This window comes from Nyctibius grandis, chromosome 1 (assembly GCF_013368605.1).
Source record: "Nyctibius grandis isolate bNycGra1 chromosome 1, bNycGra1.pri, whole genome shotgun sequence".
In the NCBI taxonomy this organism is placed as follows: Eukaryota; Metazoa; Chordata; class Aves; order Nyctibiiformes; family Nyctibiidae; genus Nyctibius; species Nyctibius grandis.
In genome coordinates this window covers 6,979,795-7,005,194 of record NC_090658.1, presented here as the reverse complement: position 1 = coordinate 7,005,194, position 25,400 = coordinate 6,979,795, and the positions used below count along the sequence as shown (strand labels likewise).

The 25,400-nt window shown below is 37.5% G+C and overlaps 1 protein-coding gene across 1 annotated transcript in view; it reads right to left on the bottom strand.

The window, feature by feature from the left end:
• Nucleotides 1-25,400, bottom strand: part of SPTLC3 (serine palmitoyltransferase long chain base subunit 3) — an 86,568-nt gene that overhangs the window by 42,512 nt on the left and 18,656 nt on the right. The window contains exons 2-4 of the mRNA XM_068410636.1: nt 10,193-10,384; nt 8,455-8,609; nt 7,379-7,527 (exon numbers count right to left, since the gene is read on the bottom strand). Coding sequence (XP_068266737.1) covers nt 7,379-7,527; nt 8,455-8,609; nt 10,193-10,384 — 496 coding nt within the window. The remainder of the gene's footprint in view (nt 1-7,378; nt 7,528-8,454; nt 8,610-10,192; nt 10,385-25,400) is intronic.

Sequence of the window (25,400 nt, the reverse complement as noted above, 5' to 3'; positions counted from 1 at the left end):
ACCCATGCTTTTGGATTCAAAGGCACTGTCAGTCTACTACACAGATAAAGCTTGAAAATGCAATTCCCATGATCAACACAGTTCATTGTTTAGCTTTGACACTTTCAGCTTGGACAAAGTGATTTATGCCCCTGGTTAGTCTGCCCAATACAGTCTTTCAGGTTCTTATGTGCTAATGACCTGTACTGGTTAAACTGCCAACACTGGCAACAGTATCCTTTGATAGAATTTCTCATTTGGAATTCTGAGACCCAAAAAAGACAGGAAAATACCTGCTTGCTTCACGTTAAACAAAAGCTGCAGGATTAAACTGATATCAGCAACAAGTCATTGAAAGAAAAAGAACATATTCCCAGAAAAGCCACTTCCACCTACGAACAGCAACTGGGAATCCTATGGATCACTGATGTGACTCACCAAGGTGAGTAAGAACCATTACTCCATGAAAATGACAGTTTGTCAGAGGTATCCTTAGGAGGGCGGGGAACAACACATCTAAACTTCGCTGCTACATTTGAAACTTAAGGTCACAAACTTACTCTGGTAAGACATCTGTCAGAGAAGAAAAAACAATATTGCTGAAACATGACACACTTTTACAAAAGCAAGATTGGATGAGTTATTACTAGAAGGATGAAGACAACGACTTAGAAAGTATATCATTTATTTACACCATTCTGTAAGAGTGGATGATGGAGATGATATCACTGTCCTACAGAGAGCCCACTACAAGAGCAAAGCCTAAACTTGTAGAACAATACATCTTGGCAAGAGAGAGAGGCACACAGTATTGTTATGTAGCTGCCTCATTTAACACTGCACGTGCGTAAAAGAGCCCCAAAAGAAGTGGGTTTTGAGGAAGCATTTGAAAAAAAGGAAATGCTTAAGCATTCCTAATGTTGCTACCAGCTGATAGGGCTTTCATACCACAAAGATGCTGCGGGTGTCATAGATATAATAATGTACCTGTGTAATTTACTGATTCTCAGAAAAGAGTAGATTCATTTTAACAAAACTTTCAGTTTAATTTAGATCTTTCAGTTTTGTTTGCTTTTTTTCTTTATAAAAACACAAGGCTAAAATTTACAGTTGAAGTCCAGCCTCTTCATAACAAAGCCTGGATTGGCAGTGTCTTAAGTATCTAAATAATTGCATGTACATAGATGACATTATATATTGGAGATATTTTAAGGTTTTAAACAGGTCACAAAGCCCTTAGTTACTCCTGATGCCTTCAGTTCCACCTGCCAGAAGACAGACTGTCCAGAGCTTAATGATGCTTTGCAAAGCATACTTCTGCAATGGTGAAATACCAGGAACAAACTTGACCCTTTGATCGTAAGTTGGGTCAGTTATTTATGAGAGAGTAGGCACAAAAAGGAAAAGGATGTTAGCAGGAGATGACAAAGAAGGAAAATTCCTCTTGTGAACTGTTTGTTTCCTAATTTATACCATAGCCTATCAGAAAGTAGCCAAGATTACCATATATATATATATATATATATATACACACACACACACACTAATTCTCATTTATGTGGCTGTAATTCTCCTTAAGCTCCTACTCGGAAATGTTGGCACAGGTTTTCAGGTCTGCTTTTTAGAAATCAGATCACAAATATTAAAAATCCTCAAACAAACAAAAAGCCCTACAACTGAGTGCAAGCTAGGCGTTAAAATGTAATCTAACCGTGCCGTCCAGAATGAATCACCTTGCAAGTGTTCTGTGCAGGCTCCATCTTGTCTTTTGGTCTAAGACATAATCACAGGAGAAGGATTTCAAAAGGCAGGAATCCTGCTTGGCTGCTTAAATAGCACTAATGACACACTTGCTCCTGTTACTCATGTATATCATCTCCATAAAGAATAATGGTGAGTTAGATAAATAGAGCATTGGAACTACCAGCTGCTCATGTGACAGCCCCGTCACCACCCCGGCACTAAGTCTAGGAGCGTTCAGGGCATGATAATCTGCCTTTTTTTTAAAAAAAAAAGTGTAACATTACTGATTTAATTATCATCTGCAATTAGCAAGCAGGAAACAGTGTTAAATAATCATTTGCATATTTCTCCCTTAATAATTTTAAGTTACGTTGCTTAGAAAAGGCTGACTACAAACATGACAGGATGGGCTCAGACAAAAGGCTTGTGAGCCTGCCTCCAACAGTAGCCAACTCCCACTCTAGCCATTAAAATATGCTGATTTGCATGGGAAAAAAGGACTTCACATTCAAGCTGTCATTCTTTTCACTATACAGAGGGAATACATGCTATTTGAAGTTTATTTAGATTCCTATTTGTTAGCATTTTTATTAAGCTAAACAATAACACTTTTGAGAGGAAGATTAAAATAAATAAAACATAGATAAAACGTAGCATAGAGATTTTTTGGGGGTAGTTTACATGAAATACCCTAACGTTCTGAGTACTCTAGTTACTTCAATAGCTGGTTTCCAGTTAGTTAAATCCTTCAATGTTTAAGAATTATTGTCTCAGACCCAACATTTATGCCCAGAAAACAGAACTTCCTCCTTTTTATGTCCTGATTGGTTTCTTGACTTATAATGACCTAGCCAAAAAAATTGAAAAAACAAGACTTTTTCTGCACCTGCAGGAGAGATTGCTGCTAACAAAAGCTGTTTGAATTTAAATTATACCCATGGTCAGTTTTGTCAGGTACAGCAGGCACATATTTCTCTGTATCCTCCCTCAATACCTCACATAGTTTATGCAGCACCTTTTCCTCTGGCTTCGGTAAGTTTAACCTTGCTATTCTCAGATGCGTTCAGAATGCTCTTATGATTCTAGGTGAATGGTCCTATCTTTCATCCCAGACTGTCCCTCTGACCAAGAGGGTCTTCATTCTACATCTCCAGCTGCTCCAAAATTTTCTGAAGGATCTTACTTATGCTCAAATTTTTGCTGCTAAGATCCTTCAGGGACTACATCCATCCCATGTACCACACAGAACTGAGAAGTCTTTCAACTCTAAGCAGACCATAGTACCAGTGTTTTTTGCTTTCTGCCTACTGTCTGCAAACAATCCCTTTCACACATTCACCCAAGCTACTGCTCTTAGAAGACATTTCCCAAGCATACGTGCAACTCTTTCTTGATCACTTAAGTGTGTTCCCTGAACGTCTTTTTAATCTTAGTGTCCTCAGAAACACTGAAAACAGCCAGGTTACTGCTTCATTAGCACCTTACATGCTACCTCTATCATAAATACTGCCCAGTTTTATAAAAATATGAGAATGTGCACGTTCCTGACTCAAGCCAAATTTGTATGATGATTTGCTAGTCCACAGGTCCAATATTAATAATTGTACAGCAATGGCCATAGGGATATAAGTAATTACATAAATTAATACTAAACAACTAATTAGATAAAATAATGCTAAACAACTAGTATTAGATGCTCCACACAGAAGGTCCCTTTTGCCCATAATCCTTCATCTGACAGTGGTCTTATATCGATGTCTGGGGAAGAATGGAAGCAGGACAAACATATATATAGTGGTATCCCTGCTTCTAACTAATTTCAGCATAAGGACATCCTGAATCAGATAACAGTTTTGGTATCTCTTAATAACTATCAACGATCTCTTCTCTGAATGTGGCCAGTGACCCCTAGAATGCAAGGGAGTGTAAAGTTTTAGCATCTGTAGCCTTCTTTGCAATGAGTTCCTTGGGTCTGCCAGCCACCAGTATGAAAAGCTGCCTCCTGTATTTAGAAGTAAACCTCCTACCAACTTCATACAATGCCCTGTAGATCTTGTAGTGGAAGAGACAATGAACAGCCTACCCTGACCACTCTTCACACCACACACAATTTTGAAGATTTCTATAATTTCCCCCTTTAGGCTCTTTTCAAGCTAGATGGCAGGCATTTCTGACAGCTGAAGACAGCTAGCTCAGTAGTTCTTCACCCAGAAGCTGTTCGAGCCTTTGATGATCCTGTTGCCCTTCTGTGATACTTTCCAGTTCCGCTAAATGTTTTTGACCAGAACTGCGCAGAGTACTCAAGATGACAGCAAACCACAGCTTTATGCAGTGTCATACTGAGGGTCTATGGTTGTCTTTCTATTCACTTCCTAATAATTTATAGTATTTGATTTGCTTTCTGACCACTGAAAAATAAGCCAATGCTTTCACAGAACTACCACTTATAACCCCAAGATCTCGCTCCTAAGGGATAACAGTTAGCTTGGTCTTAAAAAAAGGAAAATACTTTTCTTTCAGATTGAAAGTCCCACAAAATCCTCAGGAATGTGTCTTAAATGACACTGTTATGCTAAAAAAGTGATTTATCATTATTATTATAATATAAAAAGAACATGGAATTAAAAATAGAGTGAAAAGCCTTAAATCTTTTTATAGAAGACAAATCTAGGAAGACCAGCCACTGTTTTTATCAGTTTCCCATGCTTTTGTGCTTAAACAGGAATGCTAGTTCAAGTGGCACATGCATTATTATTTTAGAGAAAGCATAAGCGGGGCTTCACAGTTCTCACTGAAGTTAGTTTCTGAACTATGTTTGCACTCAGTCTTAAGTTACTTTTCTCGGAATGTAGAATAACTGTTTTAGATTTAGCAAGGTTTAGCTTCACTAAGTTTCCTTAATGAAACAGTTTTGTAAAGATACAATCAACCATGTTAAAACGTCCATATTAACTTATTCTGAGAGCAAACTACCTGCAACAACGTTCTGACATGACACTATTTTATACTCACTCCACAGTCTGCACAGCTATAAGAGGAGGAGTTTAGGCAGAAGACCTCAAAGGACAGTTTTACCGTCATGTGTTCTTTCAAACATCACTCACATTAATTTTATTTGTTTATTCTTTATTTTCCCCTCTCTCTGAAATCTTCTCGAAGTAGTAGAATGATCCTTCTCAAAAAGAGAGACCTATCACTGCTTTGAGAGAGATCTTGGTAAAACCCTGAACACACCAGACACTTAAATGCACATAAGCAGAAGAGTACTTTCAAAGTCAATTAGCTTGAAATTATAAATATGTTCAAATGCTCTCTTGGGTTAGGACCCCACAGGCAACGTATAGCCGTGGCTCCTCCAGCTCACTGCATTTTTACTTCAAACCACTTTAGCTCAGCCACACAATAACAACAAAATTTTGAAATGTTATCTGCCCAGGAAAAAAACCCATTCTGTTCCATTTTTCTAAGATGAAGAGGGCAAATGATAATTAAAAAAGGTAAGACCTTTCATACAGACCCTTCCCTACCTCTCTCTTGAAAGTATATGTGTATATATATTTAACTCACATAGAATTTTTCAAATCTGCTCAACTGTGAGCCAGAAAAGAGCTGAAGCAGCACAAGAGGGGAAAGGAAAAAGAAAAGAGGGTATCCACACTAGTAATAAGCTATTTTCCTTAGGTTGTTTATACAGTTCTTGGCCGTAGACAGACTCCAAGAGAGCCAGAGCCAATGAAATAACAGTTGCTCAGAATTGCTCTGAGGAGCAACCTCTCTCTCCACTGACAACACAAGCGCAGGGTCTCTGTTAGCTGCCTAGGACAAAATGCTATGACTGCTCATCTACACCATCTAAGCCAGGTCTTAGCACTCTGCTTTCCTATTTTAATAACCTTTGATGTCCAAGCTGCTCTCTGAAATTCACTCCCTAAAAGACTGTACATTGCACAGTAAAATATGCATGATGAAGTGGTATTAAGCAATTTCATTTGAAATTCGATAAAAATCTAAGCAATCTCATTTATTTCAGTTGAAAAGCCAACTGCAACACACCCCTTGTAGAAAAAAGAAGGCACATTTTAGTAATTTAGGTGCTGATACTGACAAGACTTGTACAATGTTCTTTATTTGTAGCCCAGTCTTGCACTGTGAATAGTCTGAATGAAGTTCATCGGACTATTTGTTGTGAAAGCAATTAGAACGAATCTATAACTTTGCTCAATCTGTCAAGATAACTTTGAGTACTGCACAGTTCAGATGAAGAGAAATTCCCAGAAATCTGTACATGTTGGCTCTCAAAACAGACTAGATTAAGTTACCTAATAAGATTTTTAATATTCAAAGACAGAATCAATCTTTTCATAAGGTTTTTTTTTTGAGAATAAGTTAAAGTTATGCAAGTCATCCATATAAAAAATTCCGCAAAAGATAAAGAATGAGGAACACCAGGCATATTCTTTGACGTACTGAAAACAACTTGAAAGGTTCTCAGACAAAATAGAATCCAAGAGAAAAAGACACAGATAAATGTTCCTTCAATACCTGAGATGACTAGTAATGGTGACCACTTTCAAGCATGCAATTCAGGTTAAACAATACATTGCAGTCACCAGATGGGTCACCTACAAAAGGAAAGTAGGGTCAATCTGTAAACCCTCTCTGAGTGGTGTCACTGACATAATTATTATTGGCAAATCAAACCATGATGACAAGATAAGAAGCAGATGATGAGGTTTGCATTATTTTTTGTCTGGAAATGAGACTTTAAATAAAAAAAGTCTCATAAAAAGACTTTAAATAAAAAACCAAATGCAATACAGTATTTTTTCCATAATATTTCTGGAGAAAGAGTTTGCTTTGAGAGATACAAAATGAAAATTTTTTAGGTTGCTGGATTGGCGAGGAGAGCGGGGAGTCTATAAAAGACTTCTCCATGCTGGGAAGCCTGCCTTTTTTTTCCTTTTGATAGTTCCCAAGGACGATAAAGCCTGAAGAGAAAACTCCCCTTGCTCAAAATTGTTTTCTCTGAAATGCAGGCTGATTGCACCATTAGGAATGCAAGTCTTTGTGTACAAATATACAGTTGAAGGTAACACTACGTACAGTTACAAACCAAAAAGGCAGACAAATTATAAAGGACATATAAACCAAAAAGTCAGATGAAGCCTTCCTGAATTTATTCCTTAGAGGCACACTAGAAATTTCTGTGTTGTGCCCATTAATGTCTCATAAAAAAATTACAATATATTCTTAGAACATGGGATTAAAAAGATTTATGTAAAAGCTCATTTTACTAATCAGAACACTCAGTATGTGGTTACTGATATAAATCTGCGATGCAATTAAGTTCGCCCTAGAACAATTCTTGAAGTCTCAATGTTTATTTTACTAATTTTAAAAAATATGCCTGTTACTTCCATAAATAAAAATCCCAGGCCACTATATGACACATTTTTTTTTTTGCTTTTCCAAAAATCAATAACATTTTTCCTTTTAAAAAATGCTTATGTGATAATGAATAAAACACAGCATCACTTCTAATAGTGAAACAACTATTTGTGTGACTAAAATTTGCTAAGTATCCAATTTCTTCAAGATATCTGTAAGAAAAAGCATATAGTTAGAAACTTTGGTGGCCATCTAGCTGTTTACTCACCCATTTCCTGTCTGGTACTGCAGACTCCTGTCCCATATTTTTGTAACTCTATGGTCACAGTTTTCAAAGCATTAACATCCGTTTCTGCAAAGCCGAGGTAGTTATAAGAACCCATATTGATTACATTCTTGATAGTCCTTCCTGTAAACCTACAATTAAAACAAATTTTAAAGAATAGTGTAACTTCCTTTCCAACCCCAAACAAAAAGAAAAGGAAAAAAACCCCAAATTTTCCCACCAAATTTTGTTCCACTGTCAAATTCCTATTTGGGAATTTACAATCCTCATACTTAAACGTCCCAAAAGTTTTTACAGCCTTTCTCTTTTCCTGACTTAAATACTGCTTCTTGCTCAGAATGTCTCCCAGATTCCAAGCTGTAGATGTCAATAGACTGGCATTAGGTGAAAGGGTGCTTTTATGGATTTAAATAAACAAACAAACCTAGGACTTTATTTAAGGAACAACTTATAGGTACTATTTTTTCAAGCAAATTGTCAACAGCTTCCACAAAGTCATCAGTGTTCACACACATGCAGAAATTAAACATGAGGAAAATGTTCTGGGAAACACTATAATACATTCTCAATAATGTGTCTACACGGTGAATTTCCATATCTATTTAATTTAGTAACAGCTGCGATACACTGAAATCTTCAAGGTGTAAACTGCTTAAAACTCACTGCCAAAGACTCACTATGTAAGTAAGAAGCCACATTTATGCAATGTAAGAAATTATGATTTAAATCCTAACCAAGGGATACAACAAATTCCATTGTAATGTTCTGACTAAAGGTCTGTTGTTATCAATGAAGCATAAACAGTCTTCCTTGTGCTGACACAGCCAAACAAAACCCATTTGTGATAGAGTTCAGTACCTTCCGTGCCACATTTCCAAACAATATTCAGAAGAAAGGGAACCAGATTGTCAGCAGGGTGCTGATTTCAGAAAACAATATACTGATGCATATTAGTCGAGGACCTAGGTATGAGGGGCTAGATGGAACTTTCTGTGCTTTGCAGATGTATCAGGAGTATTCTTACGAAGCTGACAGCTGCAGATTGTAAGCTGACTCACCTAAATGTCCAGTTGTAATCATCTGTAACACGTTCCATGAGGTCAAACTGTGGCCCTGGGACACTGCAAATTGGACGATTCCAGTTATCCCGTATTCTCATATAGAGGTTTCTGGTGTAAAAGTTCTCAAAATCTTGATAAAGTGGCACAAAATCCTGGTTTGAAAACATGCACAGGGTTATGTTGCTAGCAAAATGTCTGCTTCTGTACCCAAGTCATTCCCATCAAAAAGGAAAAACTGATTCATTAACAAACAGAGCGCCGTAGCAGCCACATGTTCCTATGTCACAAACAACTCCAGACAGCAAATACCTTACTTTAATTCCCTTGAAATAGAGAGCTGGCTTTTTAGGGGGTGGGTGTTTTTTTGTTGTGTATATTTTTGTTTTTTTTTTTTAAATGGTCAACAAGTTAGCCTAATTCTCCAGTCCAATATTTGGACAGTTGGAAATGGAAAAACTCATGACTCTTTCACTCGGAGAAACCAAATGCTTCAAATTGAGCATTTTGCTATGTGTGGAGCAGATTACCTAGGTAGATTAACTAGGACAACCAACTCATTATATTTTATGAAATGCCGGATACATTAGATTAAAGCTAGTCCATTGATCTGGGTATTATTGGCCTGGAATGGACATGCAAACAGCCAGTTAAGACAACTAGTTTGGTTGACAATTAATTTCTATCTGTGGATTTTACTTAGAAATTAAATTAAAAGAAAGGTATGGAATCTAAACAAAGTTTTACATGAAACAGCAATAGAGCCATATTAGACACTCAATACAATAAACCGATAAAATAACATGACATGTAGTTACATATGTGGGAGACTGGAGAATTAAATGAACATGTAATCCATAGTGGATGGCAAAAAGATTTAACTGGCATGTCTGGAATCAAAATAGCTCAATAAACGGGCAAATCATGAAGTGAACTGAAAAGGATATTCCATGAGAATGCTGATAAAAAGACTGCACCATGATATTTCATTAAGTAGCACATGCATCTTTGAAAAGCCAAAACAGGAAACAATTTCAGGAATTTTATTTGTAAGAGGAATAGTAACACTATTTGCATTTTTCCTCTATTATGCCAGGTATTACTGTAAATGATGGCTCGAACTGCACAGAGAAGGAGGAGCAACAAAAAAATCTAAACAAATTTAGAAGGCAATTGAGCTTGCTGAGGTGCAAGTTTCACTTCGAACTACGTGGGATGAAAAGATTTCTAAGTCAGCACTCACAAGAATTCAGGCTACATTCACTTTGTGCTGGGATGATGATTCCTGAGTGCTCTGTGACCAGCAAACATAAGTCAGCAATTACAAAGCTGTTAGCACTGCCTATTGCTATGAAGGACAAAGTAAGAAAAATTTGGGTTTAAGAGATTTGGAGAGATGATATATTTAACAATCAGGCTTTTCTGAGTTTTCTTTTTCTGTAATACAGAAACACAGAATCTCTAATACACTGAGATTCTATTTTGCTGAGAGTATTCTGGCACTCTTAGAACAAGGTGAACATCTCTCTGGGTGAAAATCAGGATTTTGCATATATACAGGTACACATTCATGCACGTGTTTAACTATACTGCAGTGCGTGTCATTCCTCTCATCCCTGTGTAATGTTCTTCTCTAAGATGAAAATTGTCTGCCTTGTTACTTTGGAAGGTTATTGTACGTGACTTGCAAGCAGGGGAAAACTCAGCTATGGATACATAATGTCTTTTTCATACATACTTTTTGTTGTTCTCTCTCTGCAGCAATGTTACGTTTTTCTAGTCCCCAGGCTCTCATAAAATCTCGCAGGTAGCCAAATATTGTTCCCACTCCAAAACCCAGGAAAGTAAGAACAGCAACATACATTGGTGCCTGTTCAAAGTGCTCAATAAATGTTTTTTTGTAGAGAGTTCCATTTGATACGCCATTCTTCTGAAAATATAGAACAGAAACTTGTAATTAATATATTTCATCTCATCAAAGCTTAGGCCTTAGACCTCGAGGCAAATCTTTTTCTCTAATACACCACAAATTAGGAGAGACATTTAGACCTCACACTGTATCAGCTGATGCAACCTTGTCTCTTTTGAAACATGTGAAACTTGTGAAAGATTGGCAACATATTGTTGTGTAATTGGACAATTATTTCAAAGGTGATTAAATGGAAACCACAATACTCCATTCTTGCAAGACACAACTATAAAAAGGGAAGGGCAGCATTAAAAACTCACCTACACTGTGCCTGACTCTGCTTCTGGAAGTCTTGTGTAACCCATTGCAGCAACTAATCTACATATAACAAATCCTGTCTAAAATAGGGCACCTTTACCACAATGTTCTTCAGATCTGCGGAAGTACCCAAGCAGCTATGATCCCAGCCTTCTATTTCTGTTCTGATTTAGCAAATGCTTTTAATCATATTTTCAGTGACCCTTTCCATACTTCTAAGGGTACTTAAAGAAAAAAAAGGGAAGGGAAAAAGAAAAAGAAGAGGAGACGCACATGGACACCCTGCTTGCTGGAATTAGTGATGCTATTGTGAGTAACTCCTAGAAATTTACAACCATGTGTGGACAAAATATTTTGTCTTGAAAATACTCTAAAATTTCCATTTTCAAATTAAAGAAGGTAAGCTTTTCAGTTGCAATCTTCTCAAATCAACTTACATTCAGTACACTTAAATTATTCTTTGAAAGAGAGGTAATTCCCTTATTTCTGCAAAATATGAAGATATTTACAGTTACTATCTAGTAACAGCCAACCTGCCAATTCAAAAATAACAAAATGTAATCCAGAATAGTGCCCTCTGTAAAAAAAGCAAAACAAAAAAAAAGACACAATACATAATTTTTTGAGCATATTATAAAGCAAGACTACCACCATATGAAGAAATACCATTAATATATTGCTGCACGTGGGATGGATGAACTAAAAAAGAAGATTATCTATTTATGTAATACAGCAATCTGAAGTAGAATAATCATATTATGAACAACTGCAAATTCACTATAGCTGTCAGACCTGGAGTATTATTGATCTTCGTACTGCATTAAAATGTCTTTACCCTCAAAAGATTTTGATTTCAGTAGTAACTTGCTGTCCAATCCTGGATTCAAAAAGTTTTCTTGGGAGAAAGAGAGGGAAGGGTGGAAAGGTGTTGGGCACAAGATAGAATATAAAGATTTTGAAGGAAACACAAAAAGGAAAAAATTGCTGGTAAGGCTGAACAGAAACACATTTAGACTTTGGAAAGACTTATTGCCCTGTGAGGGAGAAGGAATGCAGAGCTGGGTCTCACCATGTGAGGGTAGACCTTTGAAGCAATGCTACACAGGCACTCTTACCTCAAACTAATTGCTCTTTTAGGGCAACTTATTTACTATGAAAAACATTTTATGAGGATGAATTAAACATATGGTCAAGTCATATTTCACATAAGCCACAACAGCTGTGTGCACACAGCTACAAGATAAAGTAAGTTTTTCATCAAGGATTAAGCTCAGTCGTATTACCTTACGTTTGCCATGGGCTAAGAGCATACTTATGGTCATCTATGGCAATTCAATTGACATTGTAGCTTGTCAAGCTGTGATGATGTGATAAGACACCTGAGCCCAGAGGAAAGAATTAGCATGATGATTCTGTTCATCAATGTTAATAAGAAACACTTTGTTGTTATATATCTTACTGGTAAAGGAACAGGGAAGCTCATATCAGACTCCTGCATTGCAAAACTCTTCTTCCACAACAAAACTCTTCTATTGTAGAACTCTCATTTCAGCTGCAGCTGTTTTATGCAGTCAGTATGACATGTGCATTTAAACATGTAGCCAGTGTCACCTACTATCCTTAATATAAACAGCTAGTAGTAAACGGCATCAATAGTAGTAAAGTACTAAGAATGAGGAGTCAGACTGTGACCCATATTCTCCAGTTCATGAATGATGAAAATCAAGAGTCTTCAAATAGCCCAAGGTTAGTTCAAGGCTGGGAGAACAAATTCAAAAAAATACACTAACCTCTTGTCTAAAAACTAATGTGAGAAAAACAAAGAGCATTTCATCCATACCTAGAGTCCCACAAAAAAGTAGAGAAAGAGTCTCAGGATTGGAATAACCAAAACAAGTGGATTTGCTGCTTCTGGAAGGCAGTAATGTGGATGCTTTTGTGCGGCTCTTCAAATCCAAGCATTGGGGTACGGGTGACTGACAACATCATGAGGAAGTTCAACAATTTCAGCCAACCTAAATGGTCGGTGGATGAATGGTTAATTGCCATTTTTCATTACATTACTGTTGACTTTTTACATCTTATCATGAAGTCTTATTTGAGAAGGAAGAGGTAGAATTGGAGACTGTGCATTTAAAGCACCTAGACATGAAGACAGATGTAATTAAGCTGTTCCTAGCACCAAAATCAAATACAGCATATCTTCTACGAGTGCCTGAAATGATTCAGAGATCACTAGTTACACACTGGGTGCTCTGCTGAACTGTACACTCACAAGTATATTATCTGTAATAACACCTGTGGTAGACAGTACATTTTCTAGCTCTATACCTCAACTGTAGCAATCCTAAGTAGCAGATGATTAGGCAAAGATTTGAAAAACAAAAATAGAGAACAACACTTTCCTCAGTATATTCTCCCAAATTCCAGCAATTGGTGGCTTTGAGATTTCATGAGCCTGAGATTGTGTTATCACATTTCATAGTCATCAGGGGATAACTATGGATTTGTTGATAATTTTTTAACCCACAAATACATTCACAAATGATTTGTGAATTTTGATAATTGATTTAATCTGTAAAAAAAGTATTTCCTTTTTTTATTACAAAATTGCCTGGTAATTTCATTTGACAATTTACTTTGACCATTGTTGTCCGTTCAGCTTTACTACTCAACCAATTACACAACTCGTAATTTTCTGTACTTAATGACTTCTGCCTCTCCACTTGTCTCTTCCCAAGCTGAAGAATCTTAATCTATTTAATTCTAGTCTAGTCTAGTGTCCTTGTCCTTACACAGATTTTTAAAAAAAATCCTATATTTTAATGCTCAACTTTCTCTTCACTCTGCAAAGTTCAATAATACCTTTTTGAGATGCAGAGGAAGGGAATTAAAATTGCATACAACACCTGAGGGCACAGTATGGATTTATACATCTGCAAATGATGCTTTGTCTTGTTTTCTGTTGCTTTTTTAAAAGATTGTTAACATTCTGTTTGCCTTGCCACAGTTCACATTTTCAGAAATATCTCTTATGGTTACAATATATCCTTCCTCAGTTGCAATAAATACCTAATTTAGAGTACACTATTTGTGTGTTCTTCGGATCATTTCCCCCTCCCAAATCATTGATTGTTTTTTATTTAGTAACCTCCAACTTTGTCTACTGTTTTATCAGCATTACACACTACCAATGAGAACTTTCTGCAATGCTTGTTGTCCAGAGCTAATTTTTCACTACCCTGAAGAATTTGGTATTGTCAACACATATTGACACCTATTTTTCCTCACCCCTTTCCAGACCGTTAGTGAAAATGTGAGAGAGCACAGGTCCAATAAGAGATCCCTGGGGGACTCCATTCCCTGATCACCTTTTCAAAAATCATCTCTTATTTGTAACGCCCCATTTCTCTGGCAAAAAGGTCAACTGAGGCAGCAGCCCAGAGTTACTCATCAATTTTATGTTTGGCTTATTTTAAAAATCTTGAGTAAATATCCTTTGTGATATGCTAGTCCACATTTTATTGGTTTGTTTTAAAAATTCTGCTCGCATTCCAAATCAAAATAGTTTGACACAGAGTAAGTACACTTTCCAGGCACAAATGCAAGGAATCTACTAATGCAGTGTAAGGACACTCAACGCAGAAAGGCTGTAGATAAAATTCAAAATGAAAGAATGTTTTGCCATGGAGTCTGACAAATCTAGGATTTCATTGACTTCTCAGAAACCCAAAGCACAACCAGGATGTGCAACTTCTGTGTGTTGAGTCTCTGCTTTGCTTATTAGGTCATGCTGTCTCGTACTCTCCTGATACCAAAGGCCACACTGGCAGCTCAGCCTTATAACTCTGTAGCACATAGTTATAGAGAACCCATGTCAACAGATTTGGCAGTGGCCTTAAACCACAGCTGCAAATTGGTTTCCAGTAAGACACTCACAGCAAGAGAATTCCTGGGCAAGATTTTGATGCCAAGGAAGTCAACAGTAGTGATGCCAATGCAGTAAAGTCAGCTTTAAGTGCAATACCTCTTAGATACCCATATTCCATAGTTACCTAAAGTATTTTGAAACTCTCCCCTAATGAAGAATCCCCCCCTAAATGCCTTCAGTTTTTAAAATGGAGAAATTAACACTAACAACAAATTTAACAGTGCTGTTAGAATGAGCATCAGTATAAAATACTGAATATAATGGACACACAATCAAAATATCTTGCTCTAATAATCATGTAAACTGATCTTGAAGTCTATTAAGCACACTCCTGGCAACACCTTTATAAGGAATAGTTACAATACATGATATTTGCATTAGCAAAGAAAAAAGATAGCTATCCAATAGCACGAATAATACTTAAATATTTGTTCATACTACCCTTAAAGTAAGGAGAGAATTTTTCACTGCATTTAGGTCCTGCAGCCTCTGGAATAGCGCTAGTTGGCATGACCCATATTTGTATCAAGAGGAGAGCTAAGAACTGAACAGCATAGACACAGTGTCACAGTACTAAACCTGTGTGCTGACCCTGATTAATTTACTAGCAAAGAAGTAACCACTTACGCTGGCGTAAGTTAGCAGTAAACCTGTGTGAGTGGAGTTGCATCAAGGAAGCTGAGACCCAAGAACTCATTTTTCATGCAGGTCTGTTCTGTAGAGAGAACATAAACTCTAAAGAAATCCAGAAATCCCAAGCTGCTTTTTGAAATCTCCCCTTAATTAAATATTTTTTGACCTATTATGGCCACTTCCATTATAGCAGCAGCAGGTGCGGAAAGCTATATCCTTGAAATAAAACTACTGGGAGAACAATAAAGTCTTTGTCTTTAAATGTAAGTTCCCCAGGAGGAATAAAATCTGATCCAGAAGTGGATGAAGCTTTATTTTACTCTTCCTCAGTTTAAGAAAAACGTTTCATCTGTTTCTGGATCAGATTTTATCATGTTGTTGCATACAACCTACTAAAAAAGCAATGCAAGTTGACTGATCTACACAAAGCTTCCAAGACAGATACGTATATGAAGAGATAGGTGTTGAAAACCGTGAACCAAGTTCACCAAAATCCATGTTTGCTCAGTATCTGCCAGATTTCAAGGTGACACTGAAATCCTGAGCAAATTAGGACAGTGCGTTGCTACAGCTAAAAACTGACAGGAGAAGAGACTCATAATCACTGATGCAACATCTGAATGCTTGCAGATGTTTTGGTTCTAAACAGGTGTTTCCTCCCTAACATTAGAAGAAAAGCATCTGGGACAAGACCCTAAATGTAGGTGATTTTAGATGTCCTAGGCTGTGTGAGACAGCCACATGGGGATGACAGGACTTACAGAGGCCCGTACCCTTCTGGAGCAGAAGCTGAAGATGGGGTACTACGGGGTTCCATTTTAGCTATGAAAAGGGTACGGTCTGGCTGAATCTTACTCAGAGTTCGCCACTGGATAGTCACAGTTTGAACTGGCTGGTGTGCAATTCTGTCCCCTATGGATCATTGTCACCAGAAGGCTGGGTCTCAAAACTGTCAGGTTCTGTGCAAACCCACCAGGCTGACTGCCATAATTATGACGTTTTCCCAAAACCACCATACCTAGGCATCCATTAGACACTGGGGGATATTCTTAATGTTTGTATGCAGTCCCCAGGAAAAGAAAAAAGGAAACAGAAATTATGAAAATCAGAAGTTTCTTATAATGGATATACTATTGACACAAGTTGAGATTACTTCACAAATCTCTTCAGTTACTGGCAATTATATCCTTTAATTTAAGTATGTGGTTTCTTTTCTGTTACAACACATTTCAGATCTTACAGGCTCAAGTTTCAAAAATGTAAACCAAAAATGGCTACCTGGGGAATTCATAGCTTACTGAGCTATACAGACAAGACTGAAATTAAAAATAGTTGCGAAACTTACATGTCTAAAAGGTGCTAAAATTAAGGTTGCAGCCTCTTGCAATGTCACAAAGCCACAAGAAAATATAATCTTCACACAACATGAACTATAAATAGCAAGCAAGCCAAAAAACTTTAGTTCTTATTACTGCATGTCTACAGAATCCTTGTTGAGACTGAGTATTGATTTCTGCTGAAGTTCCAAGAAAAAATACATACCTGGTAGTAAGGCAGTTGATAAGGACCAAGAGTAAAATTTCCACGACTGTCCAGAAGGTTTAGGAAATACAAGACACCTTCAGAATAACTTAGGAATCCATGCGCTGTTGAACTTGCCAAAGATTTAGAGTTTAACAACTCAGGAACTCTGAAAAGTTTGCTCCCTGTAAACAGTATTAACTGCTGCTTGTTCTGTTCTGCTACTTGAGGTTTGTATGAAGATTGGGTCCTTTCACCATACTTTTCACCAGCACCAGGAAATGGTTTTTGATTTGCTAATCAACTGTCATCTAATTACTGACTAAAAACTTGCAGCCTCTCTGTACAAATTCATGACAGCATACTACAGGCAAATGCCAACAAAGGTATGAAAAGACAGGATATTCACCTTCCAGACTTGCAACATTTTTTCAGTCAAGCACAAGTGAAACTCATATTCACCTTGTAATAAATTCTTTCAGCACCGAATAATCAAGCCCTGCAATACTGACTATGACACTAATGCTATGAAAATACAGATGTGAATGACAAGCACATTAGAAATATAGTGTTAAATAGAAAACATTGTTATATAATTAGGAAAACAATACCCTTACTATGTCATTTTCAGACTAACACTTTGATGCTAAAATGTTACTTTTGAGTGCAACATAGGAGTTTGGAAGGATGCAGAAGACTTACTCATAAATAACGTTCAGGAAGAAAAGAAGTTAGTAAAAGTCTAGAGACAGCAGTGGCAAGAGGTCCAAACCAGAACAAAGATGAACTTGGAAGGTGCACATTTCATTGTCTTAGTTTTTTAAGTTTTTATGCAGATATTTATATACATTCAAGAAGTCTCTTAGCCTGGTATGTCAGGATATGAATTTCTAGCCCTGCACACACTATAAGCAACGTACATTCTGGCATCAATGAATGTTTATTTGCAACTATTGAGTAAAATGCCTACTGTGTGCAATTTTCACAAAACCGACAGATCAGCACGTTTTCATCTGGTATGAATTTAATCCAGTACGTAGAACGGCACACTGCAGAATGGTCATGCTACAGTGTTTGTCAAGAGAAAAGCCACCTATATCTCTCTACAGCATAGAAGCTTAGAGTCATGCACACAGACTCAGGACAAATGCCAGTAGTAAACCATGAAAATGCAAGGTGATGATGGGGACAAAAAAATCTAAGAAAACACTACTTTGAACTGTAGGTTTCAGAAATTGCAATATAAACCAGAACAGATACTAACCAATACCAACTAACTAAGGCACTTACATCAAACAGTACATGGGAGATTAAAAAAAATTGCATAGCAAACTCTTCTCCCAATGGCTTTATATCTGTACATTGCAAGCAATAGCACGAAAAAATAGAAAGAAAAAGGAGTATGTATGCTTGATACAGCTATTACTCTGCCATTGCTACCAGAAAATTCAAAGTGGACTCAACCCAACATAACAAGGAAGGCATGAGGGCAAAGATTGAGCTTAATAATTTCAAATTATTAGAGATGAAACAATCAAGTTCACTACCCATAGAGACACTTACAAACACCAGAAGGTGTTTCTTAACCTTACAGCAATTGCAGAGTAGAAAGCCAGGCACACTGAATCAGACAAATGAACTGGATGGAACACCTAGGTTACAGCAATCCTGACATATTGCGACAAGTTGCAGCAAGTGTTTGTTATTATTTCCATAGCTTATAGTAAGCCACAAGATTCACGCTGCCTGGCCACATCAGAATATCTCCTGATCATTCATATCCTATGGCTTTGGCTTTCAGAATAAACAAACAAGATGATGATGAAGTGGTATCACTTCAAAGGCTGTCAGTTTCTGCACATCACTGGCGATGATCTACTAATACAGGAAATTGCTTCCAGAAGTGATTTAGCATTTACAAATTCGTTCTATGGATCTCATATACATTTTTGATAAGAAACTAATATTTGTTGGGATCAAGACTGTAACTGAATGGAAAGATACTTCAGTTGTTCTAATCAGAACGTTAGTGATTTCACCCAGGGTGGATTCTGAGCTAAAATCTACATGAAGCAATCCACCAACTCCATTTCCCAGATAGTGACTTTGCAAAGAACACCAGAAAATGTTTTAACTAGCATCAAATTGCTCTCCCTGCAAAATACCCTTGTGAAGAAAATGCTATAGGTGAACAGACAGATCTTATGCACTAACTTGCATAACTGAATCATCGTTGGATCCCAGAGCTTTTCCCATTATATAGTAGCTTCAAATAGGGCCAGGATTTTGCACAGGTGACAAATGGAAACAGTTTAATAATGAGACACACATCCCCTGTTAGAATGGATGAGTCCCTGGACTTTCCTGGATCACACCAAATACATCACAAGCTTCAATCTTGATGTGTTAAAACTTCATAAACAGTCTCAGGCCATCATTAGGTCCCGAGATGACAGCACCAGTTTTGATGACTTCTGGAAGGCATAATACATCAGGTCCCTTGTTCAAGGACCACAAATGTAATTTACAGCATTCACACTTCCTACCTGAAACTTGCATATCATTAGAATAATTTGCACATTATTCTAATTATTCTGAGAGTTATGCACAGGTTCAGTTGAAACAGTGTGCTCTCCAAGACATTCCTATTATTGCAAGGAGTAACGTACCATATTTCAGAAAGGTGAAGACAGAGAAAATAATCACCGATTTTGTTAATGGATCAGAGTCTTAGCTGGATTTATATTATCTCTTCCAAGGTAATAAGCTGCTTTTAAATGATATTCAAATACAGATCTCTTGGCATACCATGGATGGAAAGGAAAGAGAGAGATATGAAATACTGTAATAAAAAAATTACCAATTTAATAATGGGGAAAGCAGAATTTCTCGAGAACAGCTGGGAAAGAGGCAATCAGGATTTGTGTTGCTAGTTTTACAGGTAGGGGAATTAAAAACTCAGCAGGAAGATGACCATCTGGGTAGACAAGATCCTTCTCTGAGCTAGTATAGTACGTAAGCATCAAAAAAGAGCCCTAGAGAAAAAAAAAACATTCAGAATAAACTCACTTACTGTATAGCACATAAGTTTTTAGGATAGAAGAATTCGATGAAGATGAGGGAGACAGCCATCCTATAAACGTGCCTGTAGTCTCACAGCACATCACAGTGAGAAATGAATAGCTTGACACCTTCAAACACAAGAGAAGCTGTCTTAAGCAAGAAGACAGGAATTTATTTAAACAATAGTTAGGCAACTTGGCAGCAGTACCCATGGCATAATGAAAGTCAGATGGACTATACCAAAGCCAGCATCAGAACTGGCATACATAATCAAATCAGGGCACTGTTTAATTTAACAACATGACAAGGGCTGCAACCCACCTATCCTCAAATTATCTTGCCAGAACCCCAGAAAGTTTACAAAGTAACAAGAATTCACCAACTTGTGCCATAATGCAGAAAAGCTATATATTTTAACAGATGACAACCAATTACTTTAAGTTTTTTATTTTTTCCCCCACCTAAAACTCTGCAGAAACAGCAACATCCTTCTCTAGATATTTTTTGTTTGGAAAATATAAATAAAAGGTATTTTTCAATTTGTTATGATTAATTAATGCCCACCTCTATACCTATGATGAACTCACAGGTGGACTCCTCCAGGATCCCAGAGGTGGTACAACAGTTCTGCAAGAGACTGTTTCTTCCCACTGATTTCAATTTCTGTCTTACACAATTGGAAAAGTTGATCTGGGCCTTGATGACTTCTTAATATCTATTTAATTGTAATTATATTAATTAACCATTATTAAACTGGCTAATTCAATCTTAGAGCTCAAAACAAAATAATTGTATTTCACTTCAATTGCTTGAAGATTAACAAAAAAGAATCTAGAAAGAAATTGTTACATGATTTTTTTTTAATTTAGTACATTATACATTAAAATACTCTTTATAAATTGTTCCAGTAATTATGTAAGTCATAACACTGAAGATGAGAATGGTTGGCTTTCATCTGAACCTTCTGTAACTCTCAGGTTTGCAGAAATCACCCTTAAATAAATGCTCTCCTCAGGTTTTATAGCAGTCTAGATATAGACAAAAAGAAAAGTTCTCACTCCACCATGTACTAATTTTCATCAGTAGGTCCACATCTACCTAGAGGCAAACACCTAGAGGCTGTGTTTCTTGGCTAAAAGACAAGGACTGGGAAAAAGCAGCACACCAGAAATTCAAGAGAGAAATCTGGTGCAATAATACTGAGGGAAAGGGGTGACTGAAGCATGTTTTGTTCAGCAACACCTTTTCAAATGCATGGCAAGAAGCAAGAAGTCAGTTGAATTAGCCTTTGGATTTGAACAATTTTAACCTGTTTTCTAAGAAAGCAATGTCTGCAAGTACCCCTGCAGTAGCTTTTGAGCTCATAGACCAATTTCAATCAAATCTGATGGAAGAACAGAGGTCTTCAAGATATGAACTTTCCTGAAAGCTTCAGGAAAATCTGACCTTGATAGTGCAAAGAGATCCAAATCCATGTGCTGAAGGAAAGACTGTGATAACTTGGCTCTTTAGCCATTCTTGGAGTGAATGACACAAGCACAAATGTAATGACCCACGAGCCAGCATCTACATAGCTCTGAATAAAGTTCAGCACACTGTCTCTTGCGCATCTGGAAAGTGAGGAAGTGGTAGGCAAGCTGGGATGTTCTGGGGTGGTAGAAGATGCTGGACACAAAACAAGATGAAATCAGGCTTCATTAGACACATTGCTCATGGAAAAAACAGTTGTGAACATTTCACAAGCCTTTGTCTTACCTCCAATATTATATCTTCCCATATTGCTGTTGGGCAAATTAAAAAACAATACTCAGAACATTGCTGCACCTTAGAAGTAGTTTAAGGAGACCTTAGGGTATCTTAACCCAAAGTTTTCATTTATAGTGATCATAAAATGGTAGAAATCAAGGGACTTAGGAAAAGCAGGAAATGGAACAGCAGGATAACAGATTTCAGGAGAGCATAACTATACTCAGAAATAGCAGGCAACTCTATAGGAAGCAATATTAAAGCTAAAAGGAGAAAAAAACAGCCATCTTTAAGAAAATAATGTTAAGGGCAAAAGGACAAACCACTCTAGTGATACTAAGCAGTATGCAGGTCTTAGCTGAAGTACTCCACCCAGCTTTGGGCAAAGCTTTTTGAGAAATAAGAGGTGAACCAAACACAGAGAGCTGGGAAGAGAAGCATAAAGTCTGGTCAAGTAAGTTGAGGAAAAAATGAAAGTAATTGAATTGTCTAGTCTAAAGAGAAGAGAAAACCCTAAAAGACTGGCAGCCTAAGAGTCTTCAAACATGTAAAAGGTAACTGCAAGAGGAAGAGAATAATTATGCTCTGGAAAGCATCAACATGCTTAAATCACAGCCAAGGCCATCTAAATCAGACATTAAAAAGAACTTCCTACTGATAAAAGCAGTTAAACATGAAACTAGAGCAATGGAGTTGTTTAAGATGAGTATAAGCAAACCTCTGTCAGGAACATTTTATGTATAGTCAAAGCTAATATTGTCTAGCAAAAGATATCAGAAAGCAGTGCCGTCAGTCTCTTAACAAAATCCCAAAACAGAGTGGCACAGCTTATGTGCTAAGAGGCTCCAGAATAGCCTTCAAGATGTTCTCGCCTAAAACCAGCCCTGGATAAAACTGAGTCTGCCTTGTGGTATAGAAATGGACACGAAGATATCTCAAAATACTTTTAAGCCTTATTACCTACTTTTCCCATTTACCTTATGTTCAGAAACATCAGGATGACATGAAACGTGGAACAGAAAGGACCAAGCACTCCGAAAATAGCTGATATGCATTTTGCAGAGTGAAATGCAAGCAGATAGAGAGAACCTCTAAACCATGGATGCTGGAAGAAAGAAGTAGATATATAAAATGTCTGTTTAAAACTAAAGTAAAATTAACATGACTGCCTTTTGGCAGCTGTCCGTATTTGGAGAACTTAAATCTGTTCAGCACACTTTACAAGTCAGTGAACCAAGTTCTGGCTAACAAAGACCGTATAGCCTTTTTTTTCTTTGTGGCCACACAAAATCCCATTATCTCTATCTCACTAACATCTTTACGTAGCATACCAATACTAGTATACCAATCCTCTGAGAGATATGCTTCTCTGACTTTTCCATTAGGATAACACTTCTGTTCACACATCTGTGCCTGTGCTCCTAAATTTGGGAGATACTGAGATAGACCAACAGTAGCTGGCAAAGCAAAGACTAGGCAGGACTATCTAGAAGGAATGTGCTGAAGCTCTGATCAACCATACACTCTCCTGAGCTACCCGACACATTTCAGGAATGACAGAAGATTCCTGAAATTGCCTATACACCAGAATGACAGAAGATTCCTGAAATTGCCTATACACCAATCTTATTTCTCAAATATTACCATTGTCAACAAAACGCCAAAGGAAGGCTCTCTCTCTCTCTACCCCAGAAAGGAATGTAGTTTTAAAGCCCATTAAAATGCAAAGATTTTAAAGTACTAGTAAAAAATTCTCATTTTTGTGAAAAAATAGTTGTTGTTTAAAGTTATACATGATAAGCAAGTCACACTAAAACTTCACATAGAAGATAAATAAACCTTTTTCAGAAGACCTCATATTTCACCTCTACCCTTCCACATCTGCAAAAAGAAAAGAAAAAATCACAAACCCGAACATAAGATTAATGTGGTGCCCTTCTATAATGGCTGCTACAAGTATATTTCTGCAATGAGGCAAATAATGAGCAATGACAAAAGGTGCAGGTGTCTCTCTCAACTGCAGTAGAGAGAGGTCTCAAATTTGTTTGAGAACTTTGGTTCATCCAGTAACTACTCTGATAAGGTGAACTACACACCTACATCCGACCATCTAGCAGAGAAAAATATCATTTACTTCTGAGGAATGTCCACATGTGCAAAGTAATATGATCTCACTAGCATGTCCCATGATACAAGTCAGTTGATGAAGAATTAATAAAGCTCAGTTACTGGTGGGGGGATAAACTACCTGAGGTCTCATGCACATAAACTCCTCACAAAATCTGCCTAAGGAGACACTCCTGTAGGTAAATATTTAGATGTTTCAGACATGATGTTTCACAGTGAATTCTGAAACGACACTAGTATACTCTGATAACTCCTTGTTTTACATTATTTCCCATTCCACAGGGAAGGAGGCTATGCGCTCCCCTCATTCTCATATAGGAAATTAATCATCCTAAACTGAATTAGGAAATTTTATGTGCCCATCCTGACAGGTCCCTTAGGGACTAATCGAATAATTTTAGCCTGTGTAAAAAATCAGCTGATACAAAGTCAATAATGACAAGAGAGACATACAGAATAACCATCATAATTCAAGAATATCCCCCTTTGGGGACCAAATTAATACCAGATAGTATGGTTGTCTCTTCCCCTGCCCTCTTTTTCCTTCATTTTCATGGATCAAAGCTAATCTTTTAGAGCACAGCAGCTGCTGGAAGATAAAAAGTATAGTAAAACACTATTTTTTTTTCTGCATTCTGCTCCAGAGGAAGAAAGTGTAAGCTCTTAGAACAAAACTCAGGTAGATCTGCCCAACAGCAGGGACTCAAGGAGGCAGAATCCAGGGTCTGTCAGTGAGGGAATATGGCTAAGGCACCATGAGCTCCAAAGAAAGTACAACTCAGTACTCAGGAAACGCAGCTGTGAGCACCAGCACAAGGCCCTAGAGAAACTTAAAAAAGATGAATCTTTCTTCCAGAAAAACAGAACTGTCAGCTACAAAGGCTAAACTATGTAATTAGCTTGAGTCACCTGTTTAAATAATTGCTTGAATTATGGGAGGACCTGATGTTTCCAATGATGTCGCTTACTCTTCTTAACCAGCAGTGCTTCCACTCCAGGCTGGCAGGAGATCACACATAATGCCCTCCGCTGCCGAGCTACACTCCCTATTTTGCAGTAAGTCAGTCCATGTGGCAGGTGATTTCTGCAATGCTTGAAGGCAAGGTCTTGCACCTCAGTGACATGCAGGGACTCCTGGCTCACAGCTTGTAGAGGAGCTGGCAGGCTTGCCAACTGCTCCCTGACACCGAGTTTTATGAAAGTAAGGTACCTTGGCAGTACCTTCCTTATGCAAGAGGTAGTGGCTCTGGAATTGGACGTAGCTCAATCAGAGCAGTGGTCTGGCTTGAGTCTTGCCCACATCCACACAGAAAGAGATGGCAGTTCATATCCTCATCCAGTTCTAGAGTCTAATCCCTGAAGTGTACTATGAGCTCTAGCTTTAAGTCAAGTTAAAAGAGAAATAAATGAGAAGTTTCTCCTTTTGGACGAAAGGAGGCTTCAAGCAGTTCAGACTAAGCTAAGTGCTCAGTAGAGCCATGCCCATTGGAGCTGTTGTGTGGAAATGATATAGAAATGTACAGTGAAAGGCACTGGCTTCCCTAAGGGACCTTGAAAGGTACCAACAAAAAGTTATGCCCATTTCCAAAGAGTTGGAGAAAAGCATGCAGAGAGATTGTATCACTTCACGTCAAATACGCTAAAATGTAAATTCTGTGTTCAGGTAGTTTACTTACAGGTTTGCCTTACCAAATGCAT